This window comes from Cricetulus griseus, chromosome 3, assembly GCF_003668045.3.
Source record: "Cricetulus griseus strain 17A/GY chromosome 3, alternate assembly CriGri-PICRH-1.0, whole genome shotgun sequence".
NCBI lineage: Eukaryota > Metazoa > Chordata > Mammalia > Rodentia > Cricetidae > Cricetulus > Cricetulus griseus.
Genome location: NC_048596.1, coordinates 190,758,953 through 190,784,956, shown reverse-complemented (window position 1 = coordinate 190,784,956; position 26,004 = coordinate 190,758,953). Strand labels below are relative to the sequence as shown.

Below are 26,004 nucleotides of genomic sequence, written 5' to 3'. Positions count from 1 at the left end.
AGAACCTAGGTGAGTTTAATGACATCTGAGTTAGGTCTACATGTGGTGAGTATCCTTAGGATTTAATTAAACTCCTGTGTGTGGCCATGGGGGGGACTTTGCTCATGAGATGTGGTTTCAGAGGAGAGGTCTCTGTAGCTGGTCCTCAGATAGATGCTGTTCACCCATCTCTATCCTAGAAAGAACACACACCTGCCTCCCTGGGTTTGTGAATAAGAACCAGGAATCAGAGTTAAAGAGAGATTCAAGCCTTAAGGTTCAGAGGCAAATGCAGAGACATGGCCTCTTAGAGGGAGAGTGACAAAGTACTGCTTGGGGGGGTCTGCATTTATAAGATCGTGAATACTTCTCCTGGCCTACTCTCTTGCCACTAGCCAAACTGACAAGTGCCATAGTTGGAGGCATAGCTGATTTCTGGCAGGCAAAGAGTGTCATTGGCCTGAAGAATAATGGGATCTGGACAGGGCTCTGTGACAACACCTTTCAATCAAACTTGGCCTTGCCCATGTCTGGTTTTAGACATTGGGCCCTGTGGTCTTGTATTAATTTGCATGGCTATTCTAGAACTGTCAAGAAGGACCCGAAGAAGGATGGGTTTGATACGAGGGAGAGGGGAGAGTGTGATACTCAGACCAAGAAGGGACACAATACTGCATGGAATGGGATTGGCACTTAATTCCAAACACAACAGTGATCAACAACTTCTTAGCTTGGCTGACTGCAGACAAACACGATACACACTGGACTACAGCATTTGTTCACTGGGGCACAGGAGAGGTCTCATAGCGGCCATTTTCTTGACAGCCGTCCTCTATACTTTCTCGGATATGAGGTCTTACTGGATGAAGGGCATCCTTTCCTTGTTCTCGCTGTCACCTTCATGGTCCTCTTCTTCCTCCCCTGCCTCGCTTGTCTCAGTGCTGTCATTGGCCATCTGCAATTCAACAGGGGTCATGATGGAGGTTATGTACCCACTCCCTCACCATCTCTGAGCATCAGACAAAGCATTGTGGGGTGGACCTCTTTCAGAGTGGTCATTCCCATAGGAGAAAGTGCCTCGGAGGATCCCTTCTGTACCCTTTACTAACACTCAAGGCCCTGCTGCTTCCTTTAATATCACTTGTTAGCTCTGGAGGTGATCTCATTGCACCCATCCTGAATCTCACGCCCTAGATTCGGTTTGACTTCATGCTATCTTCCATCTAGAAGGTCTGTGACATCTTCCCTACCACCAAAGCTCCAAGTACCCATTCTTTACTGTCTCTTTGTTCCTTTGGGTGTCAGGGTAAAAATATTTCCAGAAAACAAGAGCAATAATTCAACAGGGGTAAGTCCTGTTGGCCTGAATTGGGGGACTATTTGGCCTTAATATGATGGGCTCTGCCCCTTGGTCAAGCAGATATAACCCCAGCCCAAGGGCCATGAGAATCTCATGGGTTCATGGAGATAAGCAGTGCCTTGGCATGGAAAGCCAGGGCAGATCTGGAGCCTTCTGTGCATTGGACCTATTTACGTAGGCCATAGTGTATTTGCATGGCAGTTTTGAGATCCTACTCCCTCTCCCTAACCTCATGCCATCATTTTCCCTCAAACAGTCCTGTAGGGGAAGCTGTAGCCACGCCTACTTAGGGGCTGGCTACAGGTGTGCCTGACCACGCTTGTGAGGGTGTGGTCAGAGTGACATAGTGTGACTGTGTTTGCTCTTTCGGTTTTACTTTGGTACTTGCTGCACAGACTGCTGCCACACCGGCTGGCGAGGTCACTCTGTAAGTAAGCCTTTTCCCTATTAAATACCCTTATATTTCTACCTGACTCCATATTGGTAATTTCCCACTATACAGTCCTGTGACTTCAAGAGTATTTTAAAAACTTATATCTATATTATTATCAGTGGCTTGTGTCACCAAGTGCCTTCTCCTTTAACTATTCTGTATGGAGTGAAATGACGATTACACTTGAGCCATATTATGGCTACAGAAGACCAGGAGCTATTTCTGAAAATACACACTTGGACTGAGAGCTATGGATCATTTTAGTTTTTTTTTTTTTTTCTTGAAAAAGACAGATACCGATGCAAGACTACTGTGTTAGTAAAGAAACTTAAAACAACAACAAACCTCCATGTTTTCTTTGTTTAGCTTACCTAGAACTTAGGATGGCCAGCCATGCTCAGTGAATGAATGACTTTCTAACTGACCTAGAAGAACCTGCCAATCTCTAGCTCATAAACAGGACTGAAGCTGGAGTACAAAGCAACCTTCCTAGCTTGCAAATGGACAAGGCCCCGGGCTTTGAATGCATGCAGTCAGAGAGTCTCTGCATTGAGGGCTACAACGTATGCCACCCCTCCCCCAAAGCAGCCAGTTTGGGAACAGGTGAATCTGAAGTGCTGTGTTCTCCTGGATTGCCTGGATATCAGGGTTTTTTCCCCAAAAATGGAAGTGAGTTGAACAGGAGCACCAGGAGCATCCAGAGGTAGTTGGCACCATTCTCTTTGGCACATGCAATACATTTCATAGAATTAACTAGGAAGTCTTCCCACTGGTAGCAACCTAGAGATAACAACTGTAAATGGTCCTTTTCTATCCATTCCAGCCCGTCCTCACTCAGCAATTTTCCTGTCTTCTCCACTTTCAGCTTAGCCCGTGACTATCCCTCATTCTGGAATCATCTGATCACCCCTAGTTTTTGAGAGCCTGTAAACTGCCTGCATTTCTTCTTCATCATTTGTACCTACACCTGATGATCCATCAATTTGCCTTTGGTGTTGAACCCGTAGTTTCCTCTGCATTCCACTTACCAGCGGAGTCGGAGTCTTTTCCACATCCAGAATTAACTTCCCGATGTTCCCCCGGTCGTGGATGCGCTGCATGGCCTCCTTTACCTGAGACACAAAGTCAGACAGACAAGAGCTGATTAGTGAGATGTGGCTCCTGGAGAATGGGCCTGGAAAAGTCATCCCGCCGGCCTTCCACCAGAGGGCGCTGCAGCTCAAATAGTGGTTCAGACAGCAACTTTTCGTGTTGCAAACATATCCATTTGTCATACACTCTGACCATCTCTAGTAAGTCTTGTGGGTCTGAAAAATGACTGCAGGGGGCGCTGTGGGAATTAATGAGGAAGACACTGAGCCACTGCTGTCCACAACATACATACATATATTTAAAGTCAAGAGTGGTGGGACTAAATGTTAAGCATTTGTGAGAGTCATTTGAGACCCTCCTACTTAAGTTTACATAACTCTGATTCTTAATTTCATTAAGTAAACCAATTACCAGGACTGAATTATCTTTGCAGAATTCCCATGATTTCTAGTGTTGGAAGAAACTGCTTCTACCTAGCAGGAACTCTCTTCAGAAGAGAGCACTCCCTAGAAAAAAAAAGGACTATAGTTTCCTTTTCCATGTCTAGGCGCTCGTCAGACTTACGAACTTCCTGGGGGCCCCCTGTGAAAAGAAGGTTGTAATAATAATACACAATCCTGTTTGTTCTGAGCCTTTCCTTCTGCTGCTGTGTAGAAAGTGAACTGCAGGGGGCGCTGTGGGGATTAATGGAGACGACACTGAGCCAGGTGTGCTCTCCACATCTTAGTGAAATCTAAATGGGGATGCAATTTCTCTTGCCTCGCAAAAGTCAATTTATAAAAATTTATAATAGATTGAGTCTAAATGTTTTTCATAAAGTCTCACAATTTAAAATATTTTTGTTCCTTCGGCCCACAAATACTCAGTAAATGTTGCTTCAAGGCTAGATGCTATGACATTAAAAAAGAAAACGTCAGACATAGTTAACTGCTTGTGAGGAACTCAGCCTGTGGCTGATGGAGAACTGTTTGCTTATTTGAAAATCAAAGGCTTCTATTCATTTGGATCCAAACACACAGAACCATTAAAATGTTTGTGTTCAAATTGCTTTTCTGAGACTTTAGAGACACAATTCAATTTATGGGAGAAAAACATAAAAGATAATGACTGCATTGCTTTTAGTGGAGAAACCCTGAAACAGCTTCTGTGTCACAGTAAAGGGATGGGTAAATAAACAACGGCTTCTACATCCATCTACCAAATGGAAATGTTGCATAGCTGTTAAGGAAAAGAAAGATATACACCACTAATTATCAAGAAGACACAGCAGGATCAAATGCTTTTGTAATCTTGCTAAATGAGAAAACCGACAGGCGTACTTTTATTTACATCTCTATATAAAAATGTAGATATTCTAAAACAACTAGGAGGGCTTGCAGGTGTACCTTGAAAATTAAGTGGAGGAGAGGAGGGCCTTTTAACTCTACCATCCAAATAATGTTATGTGGTAACATGCTGGCAAATCAACATTTAATATAAATTTAATGCATCTTTCAAATGCAGTGTTTCTGGTCACTTCGTGGTGGGAAACCATCTCATTATGTTTTGTCACATAATTTTTTTTTTACCCCAATAAATAAACCAGTTGATTCCTTCCATTTACATGGTGACTTCTGAAGTATTTTCACTCTTGGTCATAACAACAGGTACCACCGTTGCCCCTCGGTGTCTGTGGAGGGCTGATTCCAAAGTTTTTCATGGATTCCAACATGTGTGCGTGCCCTTTTATAAAGCAGTGTGGTATGTATCTGCATAGAACCTACATCCATTTCCCATAGACTTTAAGTCCTCTCTACGTCACTTGAAACACCAAATACAATATGATACCATGCTGTTCTACCACACAGAGAATCATGACAGAAAATCAAAGCATGCATGTTCATGCAATCCCCTCCCCTGTATTTCCGCTGCAAGGTTTGTTGAAACTTCTGATGCAGAATCTGTAGATAAGGAAGGCCTACTGTGCTAGCTGAAAAGCTCTCGCATAGCTCTCTGCCCCTCCTGTGAGTTAACATCCTTTTGTGATTGCTTCCCCTTGAGTGTAGGCTGGAGCTAGGGACCTGCTTCCTTGTAGAGTACAGCAGATGGGATGCACTCCCCTTTCTAAGATTAAGTTACAGAAGACCACAGCTATGCTGCAATGCCTCTAGTAAGACATGCTACATTGTTTGGGGCTGTCCTATAGAGTCCTTACATGACAGAGATCTAAGACACGCTCCATCCAACAATCAGTAAGGAACTGAGACACCCAGCTCCTCTGAGTGTTTAAATATTGCCAACAACCCCTAAAGAACTCAGAAGTAGAATCTTCTTCAGTCAAGCCTTGAAATGAAATCATATCCTGGCTGACATCTTGACTGTAGCCTTGTACAGGCAAAAGGACCCAGCTAAACCATACCCAGCTCCAGATACCTATCCCAAGCCTGTGAAATCACCAGTGCTTTAAAGTTCACTGTTTTTTGGGGGGGTGGAGGTGGTGTGGTAAATGAGGTACATACAGTGCCCATTTTAAGGATAAGTACCTCAAGGCTAAAGAACATAAACAATTCACTCAAAGATTACAAGGCTAAGAAGTGTGATTCAGAATCAAGTTGGATAGACTTCAAACCCAGGATTTCCCCTCAATTTTACTTAAAGCGGGATGTTTCACTTGATCCTCAAAAGTAGAAGATGGTAACGAATTCCCTCACGATGCTCCTTTTGGGTAGTAGAAACCCTGGATACCTTCTGTATACCAGGCAAGTTCTCTACTATTGTGCCACACCCTTAGCCTCTTGATGGTGGAATCTGGCCAAGCACTTGACCACTGCCCCTAGTCCCTCATTGTCAGATTCTAGGCAAGTGCTCTACTACTGAGCTATGGCCCCCTAACTCCTCATTGGTGGATTCTGACCTAGCACTCTACTGCTGAGCCACGTTGCCAGAATTTCCCTGATGGTTTCCAAACAGGCACTCTGCTGCTGAGCCACACCTCCAGCCCCTAATTTGCTATGGTAGTTTGAATGTATTTGGGCCCCATAATCTCTAATAGTGGCACTATTAGCAGGTGTGGATTTGGTGGAGTGGGTATGGCCTTGTAGGAGGAAGTGTGTCACTGTAGGGGTAGGCTTCAAGGTTCCCTGTGCTCAGTATACTTCCAAGTGTCTCAGTTGACTTCCTGTTGCCTGCAAGATGTAGAACTCTCAGCCACTCCTCCAGCACCACATCTGCCTGCATGCTGCCATGCTCTCCACCATGGACTGAGCCTCTGAAACTGTAAGTGAGCCATCCCAATTAAATGTTTTCCTTTATGAGAGTTTCTGTGGTCATGATGTCTCTTCACAGAAATAGAAACCCTAAGTAAGACACTGGCAGATCCTAGCCAACTGTTCTACCACTGAGCCACACCCTCAACCTCCGTTTTATTTTTTATTTTGAGACAGGGCTTCACTAAGTTTCCCAGGGTGGTCTGGAAGTCACTCTGAAGTTCAGAAAGACAGCAAATTGTAATCCTCCTGTCTCAGCATCTAGAGCAGCCAGGATGATAGGACATAGTTAGGCATACTTTAAGCTGCTACTGTACTAAGTAGGAGTCCAGGAAGATGTAAAGAGCTGTTTTCTTACAAGTTAAAGTGGATCATGAGGCTGGAGGGGTGAGGAGAAGTCCCCTGTAGGGTTGCCTTTAATCTGCATACTTTTTGGAAATTTCTCTCTGAAATGAAACATTGCCTTGAAGTCCTGTCTATGGAAAAACTGATAAAGGACCAGGAGCAATCTCAAGAGGTCATTTAATTACCCCCACCCCAGTCATGCTGTTAGACTCTCCACGATCCTTTAAGGCTGCTCCTGGAGCTGTGCAGGAGCCCCACTGGCAGAGGCTTAGAAGGAAGGAGACTACCACTTTTGATCAATTCTTTATCAGGCACAGGGTGTAGCATTTTGCACGTATGGTGCTATTTCATCCACATGCTGAGCTTCTTGAGGGAATGTTTGCACTAGCTTTTCACAGAACACAGGTGGGTGCATCTAAGAAGTCTGCCTCTGGCTGTCCCTCAGAAGGGAGAACCAAGTGGGAGAAGTGAGTGCCAGCTTCTCCCTCGAAGACTCTGGGCAAAACCCATTACAGGGCTGTGCTGGCCACACAAGACTGGCCTCTGCTGACACTTTTGTGCTGTGTTCAGACTTTATGGCCAATTTGTCAGCTTATAAAAGGTCCCCTAATAGGTGCTGCTCTCCAGATGTTTGAGAGCACCTGGGGAGATTTGTCTCCTCTGAATCCAAGACTTTTCTATGCATCTTTCTGTTAGAAACCAACATTGCACTAAGGAGAAGAGTCTTGTAGGTTTGCATCATTTTGGACAAGTCTTGTAGGCTTGCATTGCCTAATTCAGTAGCCATAAGTCTTGCACTCGAATGTGCTTCCAACTGCCACATACTGTCACCATAAAAAAATGTAGCAGATTTCAAAGATTTTATAGTTATGAAGCCACCAGTGTGGAAGATAGGGCTCAGTGGTTAAGAGCATACACTGCCTTTGAAGGGGACCAAAGTTTGGTTCCCAGCATCCGTATCAGGTAACTCATGGCTACCTGCAACTCCACATCCAAGGGATTCAATGTCTTCTTCTGGCCTCCATGGACACCTGCACTTACACTGTATACCACTCAGACACACACACACACACACACACACACATTTAAAAATAATAAAAAATTATAAAATTATTTTAAAAACTTAAAAAGAGTGTAAAATGTTCAGTGAGTATTGTAGAAAATGCTTAAAGGTTCAAATTATAATATTTAGACATTGGTTTAAGGAAGACATATTCAAATCATCTTCTTGTCCTCTTCTGAATGGGACACTGAATCTCCATTGGTGGCTTGCTTCAAAAGTGTACTGCTCTGCTCTTGACAGCCTGAGCAGGGGCAATGTCTATTATCCCAGTGGTCAAAATCCTTCCCTCAGTTCTTGCACTCTGCACTCTACAACTGAAGGTACACCTGAAGCTCAGTGGGCTGCCTGCTGTGCATCTCTGCATGCTCCAGATGGCTTCCAGGAGCTTCCTAGTCCTGGGACTAATGCATCTGACAGCTCAACTGTGAACTCTTCTGGGCACTTGTTCTGTGCCCCATACACTTGATCTTCACACTCTGGCCAAGTGCTGTGGGGTCCTGGCAAGTTGGGCTGGCAGTAACATCAACACCATCCCTGGACTTGTAACATTTCCGCCAGCCTTTATATGGTGAGCCAACAGAACGACACAGTTAGATACAAACACAAAACAGGCTACAGGTATGCCAAAAGGTTTTCTGACTAGGCACAGGAAGAAATGTAACAAAGCAGCTAATGAAATCAATTTCAATAACGTATTTTTCCAACTCTCTGTCCTACTTAGCTTTAATTGTTAACACCCTAGTGTAACTTGAGAAGGCAATTTCAGCTGTGGGGTTTCTCAGGAGAGACCAATTCATCTATGGGTATGTCTGTGGGGGATTGTCTTGTTAACTGATACAGGAGGGTGCAGGCCACTGTGGACGGCACCATTCCTGGGGATGGTAGTCTTGTCATGTATGTGAAAGCCAGCAATGCCTATGTATGTCCCACATAGTGTTCCTTCATGATTTCTGCTTCAAGTTCCTGCCCTGACTTCCCTCAGTGATGGACTGTGATCTGTAAGTGGAAACAAACCTTTTCCTTCCCTAATTTTGCTTTTGGTCTTGATATTTTTCACAGCGACAGACTGCAACTAGGACACTATTCAAATCTCTCTCATTTCAATGTGTATTCTATACTAAGTTAATGATGTGTGTCTGTTCTATGTTTTGGGAATTTGGGGTATGCTGCAAACTTATGAAGTATCCCAAGTCAGACCAGCCTCTCTTCAAACACTCAGAGGCCCCACATAGCTCATGGACTGCTTGGGGGTGCTTACAGGAATCCCAGTGCAAAGGAAGGTCAGCATATGGTCACTCACAGAATGAGTGCACAAATAAGTGAACAGATGAACATACAAGTGGATATGTGGAGCGGTTGTGGCCAAGTCTCACCCAGTGGGTTTCCATCCTGTGTCTCTTCAAATTCCCAGAGTCAGGCAGCCGACTCTTGGTGGCCTACTCTGTGCTTCCTGGGTGGCCTGGAGGAGTCTGTTGCTAATCAGAGCTTCTCCCCATACCCTGTGGGAGACAACAGCTTCTGCTAGCTGTTAGGCTAGCCAGATGTGTCCCAGCAGCTGGATTTCCCAGGGCTGGGTACTCTGGAAGTTCTCAGGTTATATCCACTGACACTAGTTTCCCATCCACACAGTGGGATGCATGGAATCTGAGTCTTGCCATCTAGACTCCTCAGCATTTCAAGATCTTGAAGTCACCTGAGCCTTTTCTGTTATGGCTGTTTTTCATGAGGCTACTGGGATGGCCACCCAAGCAGATAATAGCACAGGCAATCGATTGGCTCTGCTTCTACTTGGCAACACTGTCTGATGTCCTTGTGTTTTGTCTTCTGACTACATGAAACAGCAATCTCTACGCTCCCTACTCCCTCTTCCACTCTGCAGTGCCAAAGCCCAGGTAGAGTGGAGGTGCTCTATCTTTTTTTAAAGACTTTTATTTTTAAATTCATGAGTATATCTCTGTGTGTGTGCATGTGAGTATATACACAGGAGTGCTGTAGCCTTGGAGACCAGAGGTGTCATATTTCCCTGGAGCTGGAGTTACAAGCAGTTGTGAGCTATTCTACATGGGAACTGGGCACCAAACTCAAGTCCTCCAGAAGAGTAACAAATGCTTTTAACTGCTGAGCCATCTCTCCAGCCCCTGGTCTACTTCGAAGGAACCTCACTTTCCCTTAGTAAACAGGTTAATCATAAAGATAAGCATTCCATAACCCTCTCAAGAATATATGCACTCAAATGGGAGCGAATGATGTTTGGGTAGGAAGAAAACATGGCAGTGGAAAGGAGCAACCTGCTTATATAGTATGACAGGGAAGGACAGTGGACCTCTTCAGTGTTCCCTGTCACCCCACCCAAGCATACCCTACTTACTAACTATCTGCCATTCCTGTGGGGACCCCAGCCTGCCCTGAAAAACCTCAAGAACTCAGTTGGAATCTAAACTTCTGCATTTATTATATGACACTATTACCTAATGGTCCTGAGACATGTTTCCCCCTGTGAAGTGTAGGTAAAGTCTTGCATATATTTGTTTTCCCTGATGTTACAAATTACTTCTAGCATAGTACTTGAAATACAAATTTATTTTCCTGTACTTCTGGGGTCATGAATCTGATGTGGGTCACACTGATCTAAAATCCAGGTAGGTTGAAGACCATGTACCTCTCTGGAGGGTCAAAGGAGGAACACATTTCTTTGTCCTTCCCAGCTTCTAGAACTTTGGATCCCTTTGCCAGTACATCTACAAAGCCAGCATAGAACCTCCTCATCTCTGTGACTTTCACCTTTGCTTTGTGCGGTCACATGACCCCAGGTTGGGGGGGTGAGAATACAGATGTCTTTGGGGGGAACTTACTCTGTCCATCACAAGGTTAGGTCCACCTCCTAGAACCACCATTATGAAGAGTGACAGGGATGGCAAATCAGGAATTCGGCACAGTGATTGGCACAAACTAATTTCATATAATGTCTGCTCAGGACCAGGAAGATGTGCTTCACCAGGAGTTACTGTAGGAGTAAACCTGAGGTCTTAGCGCCCTCTATTGGACTTCCTAAAGAAAACCCAGCTCTCCGTTAGAGACTGTCCTAGTAGCTTAGGAGGTACCTCAGGGTGTGAGAAAACTGGCCACTCGAAGGATAGATGCCTCTGCTTGTACTCTGGCCTCTGGCATTGCACATGTGACAGCCAGATCTGGCTGTGAGACAGGGATTATGTGGGGACCTGGTAATTGATCGTGGGCCGTGAGGGCATCAAGAACTAAAGTTAGGTCATTGTGACCTCTAAGACATGAGTGAGTCAGAGTAGGTGACTAGTGAGGGTATCTGACATCACTACAGGGATGACAATGATGACAAAATAATGTACATCCATATGAGGCTCCCCATTGTCATCTCTGACCTTCATCATTAGACAATGCACCATGGTGAACACCAATTTCTTCTCCCTTCTCCATCCCTAAAGTGTGGGCAGAAGACTGAACAGGCCTTGGGATCTGAGATTCAGTAGTAGGAAGAGGAGAGGGAACAAGGAGGCAAACAGTCAGAGAGAGGAAGGCCAATGGCAGCCAGATGTCCCTGGATCTATCTGATGATGCAGAAGGTTTAGAATCAGCAAAGCTAAGCCGCAGTGCTCTGACTGAGAACAACCCTTTGTGGGTATCCTGGGACTCCTGTCTCTTGCGTTTTGATTCTTTACAGGCCCATAGTCAACCAAGACTCTTGTTTTCCATGCAATTTGCCCTAACTGTTGCACCCAAGGTTAAACACAGACAGACCCTCATGGAGGTTGCAGCCTCCTAATAGGGGTTCTTAGAATAAATCATTTAAAACTACTTCATTGTGTGCAGGTAGTCTTACTCATGCAGTGTCCCTGGTTGATTTGTGTAGCCTCTGCACTGCAGCCCAGCATAGCTCATCTGGTGCCATTGGTTCATGCTCTGCATGAGGTCCATTGTGTTTAATACTCAGGGCATGACCCACAAGGAAAATTTAATTGGCTCACAGCATGTAGGAGCAGGGCAGCTGTGGAGCAATTATAACCAAATGTGCTCATATCTATCTACACTAGATCTAGGAGAGATGAGGTTTCCAGAAGTCCAGCAATGCTGCCTCACAGATTGCACCCTTGGTGTTCTCAAAATTCTGTGCCTCTCATCCATTCTCTGGCCACTTTGTTCATTCCTCTACCATAGGAGACTCTGGCAGAAGAACAGAAGACAAGAAGGATAGTGAAAGCATCCCCTGCCTAGTGGAGGCAGGTTTCTGACAGGAGCTAGCTCTCTGTAACTGAAGCCATTACCAGCTCCCAGCTCCCAGCTCCCAGCTCCCAGCTCCCAGCTTTCAGCTCCCAGCTCCCAGATCCCAGCTCCCAGCTCCCAGCTCCCAGCTTCCTCTCTGGCATCTGGAAGTGTGACTGTCTGGACAAGCATAAAGGTATTTTAAAGAGACATTTGTGTCCTTCTTTTTGGCTAACAGACAATTGAAACAAAGTGCCCCAAGGAGTTGGAATTTCCCCCAGAATGTCATGCTGGCAGGAGAAAAACAATAAAACATGGTGCCAAATGGAGGGGAAGCTTGTGTCCCAGGAAGGAATTTCACACAGTTCTGACAACTAACCATAACATATAGGAGAGACTGGAGCTCAGACAATGAATGGCAGGACCACAACTGGACAGGAGCTCTGGCCTCTGCTTTAACCCAGACCTTATTACAGAACCCCGGAGCTAGACTGTGGGAAGGGGTGCGGGCTGGATCCCATTGTTCTTCCCAGAGTGGCCATATTGAATAAATCTCCCTTGTCTGGGTTTTACTCTTACTTCTTTTTTTCTCTTATTAAGAGCAGATTGATGCCTTTAATCCCAGAGGCAGGTGGATCTCTGTGAGTTCAAGGCCAGTCTGGTCTACAGAGTGAGTTCCAGGACAGGCTCCAAAGCTACACAGAGAAATCCTGTCTCAAGCAAGCAAGCAAGCAAGCAAACAAACAAACAAACAAAGAGTGGATGGAAAAGAGAGCCTAGGGTGAGCAAGACCTTTCTACTATTGCTGGTTTCTATTGTCTCAACCTCTTTGTTGGATTCTTCAACTCTGAAACCTCTCAGGAGACATTCCCATCATTTAAAGTCTTCAAATCCCCGAGTTAATGTGCTGCTGTTTCATCTTAGATTAGCACATTTAAAACATTCATCAAATTTACTGAAGCTGGGCCATGGTTTGAGAGGATTGCTATGAATTTGAGGCCAGTCATGGATAAACTGTGAGACTCGATTTCAAAAGATAAACAAACACAATGTGTTAAGTGTACACTCAAACTTAGATCTGGGAAGACTGATTGGTATATGGTGTCTCCAAGTTCCCGTCTGGGTCCTAAACACAAGCTTAGACACAACACTGCCATTTGCCCATTGCTCATTGGTGTGAGGACAATGTGGATAGGGAATCTGACCTGGCTGGAGGACTGGGGAGAAATCTGAAAAAAGAAATAATTGATCTGGGATTTAAAGAATGAATGGAGTTTACTTATAGCTAAGGAGGATGGGACAGAGAGGACAATTTTGACCAACAGAAGATTGTGAAAAAGATCCACAAAAGGCTAATGGCCATGGGAACTAAAGAACAAAGTGAGCATGAACCTAGATGCTAGACATGTGAGTGGGGACTTTCCAAGGGTATGCATTATGATGGCTAGCTTTGTCAAAGTGACAAGATATAGAATCACCTGGGGAAACAGTCTCAATAAGAGACTGTTCACATTGGGTTGACCTGTGGACATGACTTAGGGAATTGTCTTAATTGAGTTAACTGATATGGAGAGACCCAGCCCACTGTGGGAAGCACAACTCCCTATGTGGGAGCTCCTGAGCTGTGTAAGAGTGAAGACATTAAGCTGAGCAAAAACAAGCAAGCTGCATGCATGCATGCATTTATCTCTGCTGCTGACTGCAGATGTGCTGTGACTAGCTATTTGAAATTGCTGGCACCTTGACATCTCCACAATGGATGGGCTGTAACTTAGAACTGTAAGTTGAAATAAATTCCTTTCTCCCCTGGTTGTCACAGTAGCTTTACAAGCAACAGAGTTGAAATAAGAACATGTGTCATACAAACAGAATATCCAGGTATTTCCACACTGCTACTTGAGTGGCTCATTCTTTTATTCTTGGGCAATGAGGGTTATAGGAAGCTCAGTTTTTGTTTGGGGGTTTCATTTAATGCTTCATAATATTCAATTTTCTTTTGAATGGTGTGAAAGGCACAATGCCATTGCAGTACAAATGACATCACTTAATAACCATGGCACTGGGCTTGTGTTATGAATAGTAATAAGAACCATTCACCTAGAATAGGAAAAGAAATGAAGATGGATAATTCTATGAGTCACTGTGCCTAGTAGATGATAAATTAAAACTTTTGAAAAATGAAGAATTGAGAAATACCATAATGACAAGACTCGTCTAGAAAAGTCATCTGTGAGACATCACATGAACCAGGCTCATCTCTTGGAAGGACCAATGGCTGCTTAAAATCAAAAGTGGGTGTTTAAGAGCGAACTAATCAGCCCACAGGACCTGAATTTCCTGGTTCTGCTGTGTAGTTTCAGATATGAAAGTGATTGATGCCTACAATGAAAAGATGGACTTATTTTATTTTTAGTTATGTGTGTGTGTGTGTGTGTGTGTGTGTGTGTGTGTGTTTATGTGTGCCTACAGAGTCAGACTTATTTTATGTTTAGTTATGTGCATGTGTGTGGGGGGGAGGTATGTATGTGAGTGTAGGTGCCTACAGAGTCAGACTTATCTTATGTTTAGTTATGTGCATGTGTGTGGGGGGGAGGTATGTATGTGAGTGTAGGTGCCTACAGAGTTCAGAAGCGGGCCTAAGTTCCCTTAGAGGTGGAGTTACATTCAGTTATGAGTCATGGGATATGGGTGCTGGGAACCAAATCTGGGTCCTCTGCAAGAACAGCAAGGGCTCTTAACTGTTGAGTTATCTATCCAGTCGTTGGCCACAAGGCTTTATGGAAGAATGACTGGAAATATGAACTGTCAGGCCCATGGACTGACCTACCAGGAAAAGAGCAAACATGAGGCAATCCTCATCTCCTCCTTGAACAAACTCCATGTGGACCTTGGTGGAAATGCAGGACATGGAGTCAAATTTAAGGAGGAACTTTTTCTCAGAACCATGCAAGGGGAGGATTAGGGCCTGAAAGTGAGTACTGTCTTAAATTTTGCACTCTAGCAACCACTCTTTCTCTTGTCTGGGTTTGTATGAAGACTATTATTTTGGAAGGCAGTGGGTGAATTAGCTATTATATGTAAGGCAAGTCTCTACTTGGCAACAGGATATCTAGCTATTGGGGATACTTCAAGAGGATGATATATGTGTGTGTGTTCTTGTGTGCTTGTGTATAGGTGTACATGCATATGTTGACCTTAGTTAGATGTCCTCCTCAATCATTCTCCATCTTATATTTTGATCACTTTCTACCATGTACTTTGGGAAAAGATCTCTCACTGAACCTGGAGCTTACTCATTCCTGGCCAGCCAGCTCCAGGGATCCTTCAATCCCTGCCTTCCCTGTGCTGGGATGACAGATGTGTAACATGGTGTGTGGCTTCTTATATGAGTACTTGAGTTCAAACTTGGACCTTCCTTGGACTTGTGTAGCAAACACTTTACCAACTGAGCCATCTCTCCAGCTCCCTCAAGAGAATTTTTAAGGGGGCATTAGTAGCAAGTATTGGCTCAGAAGACACTAGGAACATCCTGAGTGTAAGGAAGAAAGAAAAGCAAAAGGCAAGTCAGAACTATAAGGATGGAGTGGCTCATTCTCTTGATGAGCATCTTGATGGCATGGGGTTCCTTGGTCAAACATATATTGTGGTCATATAGAGGTTCAATTAATAAAACAGAGTCAAAGGCAGCCATGCAGCAGAAATCTACCTAATCTATAGCAAGTCTGAGTAGTCATACTTATTCTGTTCTATTTTTTTAAAGAAAGCAAAGGGTAGGAAAAATGTTGAGAGTAATGCTTCTTATAATTATTGATTTAGTCATTCATATTCTTTTTGAGACAGAGTATCATGCAGCAGAAGTTGACCTTGAACTATCTATGTACCCAAGGATGATCTTGAACTTCTGATTCTCTCTTCTACTTTCCGAGTGCTGAGATGATGGATGTACTCTGCCATGCTTGACTATTTAATTTTTAATCAACAATGGATTTGGGTGCTTGAGAAAAACTGAAGTAAGCATCCAATGAATGCTAATTCTAGTGTGTGTGAGGCCGGGGGATGGATGATGATAAGAGAAACAAAGAGATACAAAGAGCTTCCTCTTTGGAGATGCAGTCTCTCAGAAAGGCCTAAACTCCAATATAGACTGTACAATCTTTGATTGTTGTTACTGCCATGCTGGAGGTCAAACCAGGGTCCTCATGTATGTTAGGTATACACCCTGCCATCCATCATACAGTGAGCCATGCCCCTAGCTTGTTGCACAAGAGAGATGTTGTGGATGTGGTGAGCACAGAAGAGGAAGCAGTTTGCTGGGGAATGGGCCAAGGATGAAAACCCAAGACAGCCATGGAGAGGAAGTGATTTCTCATCTGGGACTTGAAGATGGGCTATAAATCTATCATTTAGCCAAATGGAAGGACAGAAATAATCTAAGAAAATATTGTCCTATCTAGAGATTGGGAGGCTAAGATAATAACCTGAGTTTCTGACATTTGTGAAGTTCCACAAGACAATGGGGGAATTCAGAAAGTGTATTTAAAGTTTATTCTTGTTTTGGATATTTTAGAAGAAGAATCCTCAAATCAGGGAAGAGATGCGGTATTTTTTGCCTGAAAGGATGTAGCTCCTTACTAAGGATGTAATAACCTTGCTGACTGATCATGTGGGTTTTACTTAGTCGCAGGTGAACAACTGAGTCTTTTTTTTTTTTTTTTTTTTTTTTTTTTTTTTTTACCATGCCTGAAGGTTTTCACGTAGAACTATCAAAGGAAGAACTTGTGGAAAGGGTTAAAAACTGTAATAAGTCCAGAGCCAAGGAGATGGTTCAGTTAATAAAGGACTAGTCATGGAAGCACAGAGACCGGAGTTCAACTCCCTGAACCCCAGTAAAAATGACTCATGCTTATAGCTCTGTTGCTGGAGGAGTGGAGCCAGGAGGATCCTTAGGGCTTACTGGCCAGCCAGTAAATTCAAATTAATGAGCCCCCAAAATAAGGCAGAGAAGTCAGAGAAGAAGGCATCCAAGACAATGACCTCTGACCCCCCCCCCCACACACACACACACACTCACACACTGTAAGGAGCCCAAAGGTCTTTCAAGGCCTTGAAAGTTCTTAAGTAATTAGATATACTTAAAGTGGATGACAGTGAACCTCAATAACATTGGAAGCTACAATTTAGTAGGCAGGGGTGACTTTTTTCTTAGGTTTGCAGAGAAAAGGTTGGTTTGCAGGGAATGGGGAGAGGCTTCAGTACTTAAGGGAATTGAGATGCACTGACTAAGTGAAATGAAAAAGATTGACTCTGTGTAAAAGCATTTAGAGAAAAGCAATTCTGTACAAAGTGCTCCTTCAGAAAGTTGGTATTTTCCCTTTAGATGGAAGGGAGTCTCTGTTAGCTCCTTTGACTGAGAGAGGGAGAATGGGGAGGCCTCTGGGCTTTGAAGAAGCACCTAGTAGTATGAGTCACTGCCTGCCAGTGGGTTGTAGTAGAAAGCTGAAAACAAAACTTTGGTAAATGTAAAGGACAAGGCAGGGGTGGTAAGTTCCTGGGTGGCAGAGGACATTCTGCAATACCATCACAGCAGCTGACACATGACAGGTGCCTGCCAGGTGCTGTCACCAAGCAAAGCACCTTGTATGCATTCTCATTTTGTTGCGTCAGTGCCATGAAGCTGGTGGGAGTCTATCAGGCTGTCACTCAGGGTTACATAAAAATACTTCCATTTTTCTTCTTGAGTCCCTGTCACTCATGGAGGAGAGTTGAAAGAAGAATGGCGTTTAGTTAGGTTAATGGCGTGCCCAAGTTCAAACAGTGGAATAAGGAGAAATTAGTTCTGTATATTCGCAGAGCTTGAGACATTGTTGCAATGTGCGAATAGGAAGCCTCTGCGGATGATAAAGGAATGGAGAAGAGGACTGAGGCTGAAGGATGCTGGGGACTGTAGCACAGGGCCATCAGTGTACTGTTTCCCCTACACTTGCTTTTCCTAGATCATTGCATTTATCCTGTCCTCTGAGGAGGGATCGTTCAATCTATGACATTTAGGGTCAGATGCTTCTTTGCTGTGGAGTGGTCCTGTGCACCATCCCATCTACTCCCCTTTTTTCTTTTCCAAAAGATATTCCTAACTCTAAACTTCATGATTCCACCCCCAACCCTATTGCAACTTATAATCAACTTTTAACAGGTAACAATTATCCACAACCCTGAGGGAAAAAAAATCCATCCCAACTTTTGGGAGAGGGAGGTCATCATTTTCTTAGAATTACTCTTAGTTCTACCATATAGTTGTACTAGTTGTGACAAATGTGTTTCCAGGCTTTATCAAAAGCTGCCCTACTGCATATCTCCTCCAGTTAAGAACTAAAGCATCATGGGAATATATTTGTACATATTCACCTTTCCATTACTTAGTAGATGTGTTTTTCAAAACAGCATCTTGCCTCATCTTAATCCCATGAAACAACTTGGATAGGGACTTGCCTACCTGAGATTTGGTTCTGTTTTAACCCTGGGACTAGGAAGAGAGTAAGGCGTACAGCATGGGAGATGTCCAGTAACAGAACACCTTTGGTCTCTGACTTCATATGCTCCTTGGTTAGAATGTTTTTCTCTTAAAATTTAGGTTGGAGACAGCCTCAATTACACATGGTGCCTGAAAGAGTGATAAACTGGTTGTCTTAGTTCCTTTCCTTTTTGCTATGATAAAATACCCTGGCAGAAGCAATGTATGGGAACAAGATTTATTCTGGCTCATAGATCAAGGACATCAGAAGCTGGCCACATTGTATCTTCAATCAGAGAGTAGAGAGTGATGAATACACACTATTCTTCAGTTCCCTATCTCTATTACATATTGCACCACTCACAATGGGCAGACCTTCTATTTCAATTAACATAATTATGATAATTCCACACAGCCACAGCCAGAGGTGATTCTAGTAGAGTCTGTTAAGCCAACAAATAACATCGACCATCACACTGGCCATGCTGTTATATCGTCCAAAGGCTGTGAAATTCTGGAACTTTTGAATCCCAACAGCACTTCATTTCACAAATGGTGCTTGTCCATCATAAGATAGGCACTGTGCTCGGCTGATTTGTGGGAGGAATGAAAACAAGAAGTCTCTGGCTGGGCTAAGATCCCTGGATAAGCCAGGCGTTGGTGGTGCACACCTTTAATCCCAACACTCAGGAGGCAGAGGCAGGCAGATCTCTGTGAGTTTGAGCCTGGTCTAAAGAATGAGTTCCAGGACAGCCTCCAAAGCAATATAGAGAAACCCTATCTTGAAAACACCACAAAAAAAAAAATCCCTGGAGAGGATGAAATGAGGAACACCTGGATGGATGAGGCCTTGTTACTGCTTGGTTTAACTGTCACACCACACTGGAAATCAGCAGAGAGTTACAGTGATAAACTCTTCAACTCTAGGGCAGCAGAGGAAGAGTTGGATCCCAGCCTCTGTTCTGGGCAAGCATCAAATAATTAAATTTCCACTCAGTGCAGAAAGAACCCTTCAGGATATTATTGCATTGTTAATGAAACTCATTCACCATCTCTGTGTGGTCCCTCAGAAGACCCATCAGCAGAAGTTCACCTGCCTATGTTTGGAGGGACTGGTCTAGAGAAGGGCGGGGGAGGGGAGGAACTGCAACCAAACCAGAATATAATATCTGGTTATATCTACAGATAAGTAGATAAGATATGTGGGATGAATTAGAATCACAGTGTTGGTAGAATACCCCATAGCCCAAAGGAATATGATGAGACCAACCTTACTGTGCTATGAGTTGAAATATTAGAAGCAGAGGTGCATGTTGGGATTTCAGCAGGTGGACTTGACTCATTCTTTTTTTTCAGATTTTTTTATTGAATTAGAAACAAGATTGTTTTACATGTCAATCCCAGTTCCCTCTCCCTCTCCTCCTCCCCTACCAGCCCCCCCCCCAATTAAAACCCTACCTATCACATATCCTTTCTGCTCCCCAGGGAGGGTGAGGCCTTCTTAGAAAGGGAATAGGAGCCAGTATGAGTCAAAGGCTAGTAGGGACCCACATCCCTGCATTAAGAAACACAAGACAGGGATGGGGAGATGGCTCAACAGACAAAGGCACTTGATTCCAAGACTGATGACCTGAATTCAGTCCCTATGACCTACATGGTAGAAGGAGAGAACTGACTCCTGCAAGTTGTCCTGACCTCCATATGCAAAGTGACATACACATGCATGTACGTGTGTTGTGCACATGCACACATGTACACACATACACACACTAAAATAAATGCAAACATTTAAAGAAACACAAAATAGCATTCTGCAAAGTGAAAAATTTTAAAAAAGGTAACCATACCATAATAGTTATATCTGGCTATATCTACAGATAAGTAAATAATTACATATAGAAAGGACATAGATACACCTTAAAAATTACAATCCCTGGATAGCTCACCTAATTAGAGATAATTTTCACTTTCTTCATTTACATTTCCGATTTTTTAAAATGCAAGTAAGTTATGAAGGAACAGGGTCCAGAGAAAGCTTGTGGGATGAACAGCCTAGAATCTTTGTTGGGAGACGTGTGAGCAAACCCTAAATAGGTAGAGAGAATGCTTCATGTCTCCTAAAAGGTAGAGTTAGCTTTGCAAGTGAGAGTCCATAGCCTCCCATATCAAATCCTTGCCAGGGTGCCCTGTCATAGGGCACCCCCTGCTTCAGCCAACTGGTCAGAAGGCTTTGTCTAACTTAAGGCCTTCTCCTTTCTCTATGGAAGCATTGTGTGTGTGTGTGTGTGTGTGTGTGTGTGTGTGTGTGTGTGTGTGTGTGTGTGTGTGTGTTTTCCTCCTTCTGGATCCCTGGGGTTGCTGTTTTTTCTAGTCTCAGTGTGTCCCTCATTCTGCCACTGTTTTGATGACTGGTAGGTAATGTCTTATGGTTTCCTGTGTCCAGGGTTTGGGATTCACTGTGAATTCAGAAGCCAATGATGGCGACTTCAGTTCCACTGGCCAATTAGAGCTGAAGGAACAAGCTCTGAAAGCGTTTGCCACAAACTGTGCATTTGCTGCATTTTAGGATCCTGTGACAGGCAGAGAGAGCATGGCTAGTCTTACTTTGCACACAGAAAATGAGAGACAGATGGGGAGGTGAATCTGCCTACCATTGTTGACATAGCAGATAGAAGAGCTGTTCCTTTTTCTGTACCAGAAAGTCAACATTTACTGGCAGATCACTGCCTGTGACCATGACCCTAAGAACCAGAAATTCAAAATCTATTTGGGGGAAGCAAATGACATACATAAGAAAATAGATTATTTTTGTAAAACATTGTTTAACGTGTGGAAATGTCACAAAATTGTCTGGTGAGTGGAAGACTCATACAAGATTCTTCAAGGGGTCACCAGGAAGGCTCTTCAGATGGCTGTGTTTTGAGCTATGTAGGCAGTTGTGGGTCAGCCTGGATATCAACAACTATGACAATGACTTTGTACTCCAGTGTTCACCCACTCTGCTGGATTATGGCGATAATGTTATGGGGGAAGGCTTTGGGTTACTTACACACTCAATGCTTTGAGAACTTTATTCCCATCTCCCCAGAGAAGGATGTGCCTTTTCAATGAGCCAGTTCACCTTTGCCAAGGTAAAAACTTCAACCACCTCTCAGCCAGGCAGCATGCACAGATGAATGCTTGCAAAGCAATACCCCAGAGAAGCCACGGGCTTCGAGAGGAGGGAGGAGGCCATGGAGACAATCAATTCTCATAAAGTGTGGGAAGAGCTACATTCTCAAAATGAATGAAGAGGCGTGGGAGCCAGGGGAGGAAATGACTCAATTTGGAGAAAAGTGGCATTCTCACTGGGGTTTCAGGAGTGGAGAGGCGTTTCCGGAAAAGAAGCTGTGTCCCCTCAGACCAGAGTCCGGAAGGGGAGTAGGTGGCTCAGTCAGGAAAACAGGAGTTGGGGGTGGCACCATGCCTCCTGGGGGCACTATTGAACTGTACAGCTGTGACTCTGTAAAGAGCAGTAGGGAGCCATGAGGGGTTTCTGGAAGACTTTGCAGAGGGCAGTGTTGGCAGGTGGAGAGAAACAGGGAGTCCAGTGGGGATAGGGAGTGAGGGATACTTGATGAGGCAGAGCTGACCAGGTCTGAGGTGTGCTACTAAATCCTTGGTTTTAGGATCATTTTAAGTTGTTGGCAAGTTGGGTAACTCTCCCAAATGGTGGAGAGGATTCTACACAGTGACCCATGTTTTGAAAGACTCTGTCAGGAAGAGATGAAATCTTGAGATAATTTGGTTTATTTCCATCCATTTCAATTAGCACTGGAAACAGATGGTCTCATCAGCCCTGGAACTTCCTTATGTCCCCACTGTCAGCATCTGTGTGACTTTAAGGTCTAATGTTTAATTATCCCTGCCCATTTGCAGGGACATGAAGGGGAAACGGGAATGTTCTAACCAACCCTTTAAAAAATGTTTTCCTTTGCATCTTTCCTGCTTGCCTATCAGCTATTTTTTTTCTTTTATGCACCAAGGAATATCTATTAGCCTAGGGTCTATGTTGCCATGGTAACAAGACTAAAACAGCCCTAATATATAGGAAATCCAAGTGTATAGTTGAAGGAGACATTGTCTTCCAGCAACTGGATTATGTGTTGGGCTCAGCATCGTCAGATTGGACGCTGGTCCTAAAAGTGGTCAGAGTGGAGTGCATGGAGCTGGTGGATAGTAGCCAGCCAGACCCTCTAAGGTAGTGGAGAAGAATGGGTATGGTAAGATTCACACAGCAAAAAGTTTGTTAGGAGGTGTAAGGAAGGTATGAGACAATTCCTCCATACCAATAAGAAACAAGTCACAGGCACTCCAAGGAGTGTAACAAATATTTGTGGGGATGAGAGAGATGGTTCAGCGGTTGAGAATGCTTGTTGATCTTGCAGAGGATCTGAGTTTGGTTCCTAGCACCAACATCCAGCAGCTCATTGCCTACAGCTCCAGCTCCAGGGGATCTGACTCCCTCTTCTGATCTCTGAATGCACCTGCATGCATTGTGTACATACACACAAGCAGATGCACACACACACACACACACACACACACACACACACACACACACACACACACACTTTAAATATAAATATTAAAAAGGAAATTTGTACAATCTGTAAAAGGTCTTTAATACACCATGCAAATTCTTTAAAATCATTCAAATTGGTAGTTCCATTTCTGGGACTATATCCTTGAAAAATAATCCTCCAACTGGAATTTTAAAAACATTAAAAGAAAGACATTCAAAATATGAAAGTAGTTATGCCAATAAAGTGAAAAAGCAAGCTAGGTATCCATGTATAGAGGAATGGTTGACTAAATGCTGTTGTTGTCATGACTTAGAGTATTTTGTAGTAGTTGTACATGCTTATGAGTACAAAAAGTAGTTCCTATTTTTTTATACAGTATTATTGGTATGTTTCTCCAAATGCCTAACTCTTAAACAAAAGAAAAGCAAAAACAAAATCCCTATACAAAAAGACAATTCTGGAAACAACAAAACACATAAAAATATCACTAGTTATGGGAATATGGGAGGTTTCTGTTCACTTTCTTTCTTTTGGTTTAAATATTTATAAAAAAGAATGTGCTACTTTCCTTATGGAAAGAAAATAACAATTCAAAGATAAGTTCTATAATTTGGAAACAGCTAGCCATGTTTCCTGATAAATGATCCATTTTCAGAAGGTATAGAGACAAAAGTTCCTGGGGTGGGGAACACTCTTTTTTACTGTTTTTGTGACAGGGTTCTATGTAGCTCACACTGACCTTGTATTTGCTATGTAGTTGAGTATGACCTTGAGTTTATGATCTCCTGCCTCCACTTTCTGAGTACTGAGAATATTGGCATAGATCATCATGCCTGGTGTATTGGTTTGGATAAGAACAACCCCCATAGGCTCATAGATTTGAATGCTTGATCACCAGGGAGTGGCACTATTTGAAAGGATTAGGAGGTATGGCATTGCCTCAGTAGGTGTGGCCTTTTGGAGGAAGCGTGTCACTGGGGGGGGGGGTGGGCTTTGAGATTTCAAGGGCCTAAGATGTCTTTCTCTTCCTGCTGCCTGTGGATATGGATGTACAATTCTGAGTTACTTTTCTTATATGTTTGGTTGTGAGCCTATTCTTTAATGGCTGAGCCATCTCTCCAGCTATCTGAGGTACTTTTCTAGCACCACGTCTGCCTGTGTGCTGCCAGCTACCTGCCATGACAATGGAGTAAACCTCTGAAGCTGTAAGCCAGCTCTATTTAAATGCTTATCTTTATGGAGTTTCCATGGTCATGTCGCCTCTTCATAGCAACAGAACATTGACTAAGACACCTGGCCTTAATTTCTTTTTAAAAATTACTTCTTATTAAGAAAATATTTCCAGTTTTTGACTATTTTTGTACACAAAGAACTGCTTTTATTATGACATTTTATACATATATTTTCTTATACTTTATTCTTATTCAACCCTCCCATTTTTTACCCTCTCCATTGTGTAGATTTTGGGTCTCCCCCCTCCCCATTGTATAATGCAGGCCTCTCGGCTAAATAGCCACCATCTTCATTGAAGTCAGTGCCTGACTGCAAGAGACCATCATTCCCTCACAGGAGGAGGGGCTTTGGGTCATCACCTGAGGTTCCAGCTGCCCCTCTTAGCATCTGCATGCAATCCTGCCCTAATGGCATATGGTCTTTGGGAAGGGACATCTTGGAGGTATCAAAATATATAGGATAGGGAAGTCTAGTTGAAGAAGGGCTCCATCCATAAAACAGTTGGGAAGCCCGAGTGAATAGCTTCAAGTGAGGATACTTTGGGGTCTGCCATGCTCCTGTCAGTAGCTCCTCATCCATGTTCTGTAAGCAAACCCAATAAACTCATTGATTCCCCAGAGTGAACTTTGGTGGAATCACACTTCTGTTTGTTGTTGCAACTTTATGAGAAAGGGGTAGACTGTTTATATCTGTTTAGGGAAGGATTTCTCCAAACACCCTCAAATAGTTCCCTCTGCTTCTTTCATGACACAGCCAACCATTACTCTCTCTTGTTCCCACTTTATTTTTCTTCCTCCCCTCTTGTAGTCTGGGAGCTCTTTGTGCAGGGAAAATCTAGGCATTGTGCAAGATATAGGACCACACTGTCTGTCTCCACTGATTTGATAGATGAGTTCTGTTAACTTCTGGATGCTTCTAAACTAACACTTTGTACTAAAGCCACATGATCTGACCTGTATGAACACACAGGCCTCTGTGCAATGTGGAGTCTATCCTTGGTCTTCTCATTCTCTATTCCTTGGGATTTCATACAGGCTTTAAAGAAATCACCCCAAGATGAAGGCAGCTTGAAAGAGCATCCCTCTCTCTCTCTCTCTCTCTCTCTCTCTCTCTCTCTCTCTCTCTCTCTCCCTCTCTGTCTGTCTGTCTGTCTGTCTGTCTGTCTGTCTGTCTGTCTGTCTGTCTGTCTTTCCAGATTGCATTAGGAAAAACCTGCCCAGTGAATCTTCTGGCATTGTTTTCCTTTCCTTTACCAGTCTCCACAGTCATGGCACAAACACTCAGATACACAGCCACCCATAACTGTTTAAGAAACCAGAATAGACCTAGAATAATGATGTTGATGCAATAGGTATTTGAGCCCTGAGTACCGTAGGCAATAGTAGTAATGAGGGTAATGAGGATGGTTATTGAGTTCTTAGAGCACACACACCAGCAGCAGACAGAAAGATGCTTTTCAGGCTTCATTGCCTTTCATCTTCCTGATGCAGTACAAGGCAGGTGCATTCAATTTGCTTTGTAGATGAGGTAATGGAAGATCCTAGCTCATACTCTGCTCAAGGTCACAAGGCGGAGATATGGAAGAGGTAGGACTTAAAGATGGGAATAAGGGGTCCTGAGAATCTCTTATGTCTGCCATAATTTCACTATTTAGGGATCCTTGTTAGAGGAACTGTGGAGAATCATTACAGGTGTGTGTGTGTGTGTGTGTGTGTGTGTGTGTGTGTGTGTGTGTGTGTGTGTCTGTGTGTGTGTGTGTGTGTACGCGTGCACGCATAGGCACTTGTACACTACAGTGTTTTTTTAGTGATCAGAGGACATTCATGGGTGTTGGTTCACAACTTCCACTGTGAGAAGGGGTCTCTTTTTTTTACCTATGCACATGCCAGGCTAGCTGGTCCATAAGCTTCTGTGGAGTCTCTTGTCTCTGCCTCTTATATCTCTGTAG

The 26,004-nt window shown here is 43.6% G+C and overlaps 1 protein-coding gene across 1 annotated transcript in view; it reads right to left on the bottom strand.

The window, feature by feature from the left end:
- Positions 1-835: 835 nt before the first annotated feature.
- The window catches only part of Vat1l (vesicle amine transport 1 like), a 165,373-nt gene continuing 140,204 nt past the window's right edge, over positions 836-26,004 (bottom strand). The window contains exons 8-9 of the mRNA XM_027406076.2: positions 2,801-2,884; positions 836-934 (exon numbers count right to left, since the gene is read on the bottom strand). Coding sequence (XP_027261877.1) covers positions 836-934; positions 2,801-2,884 — 183 coding nt within the window. The remainder of the gene's footprint in view (positions 935-2,800; positions 2,885-26,004) is intronic.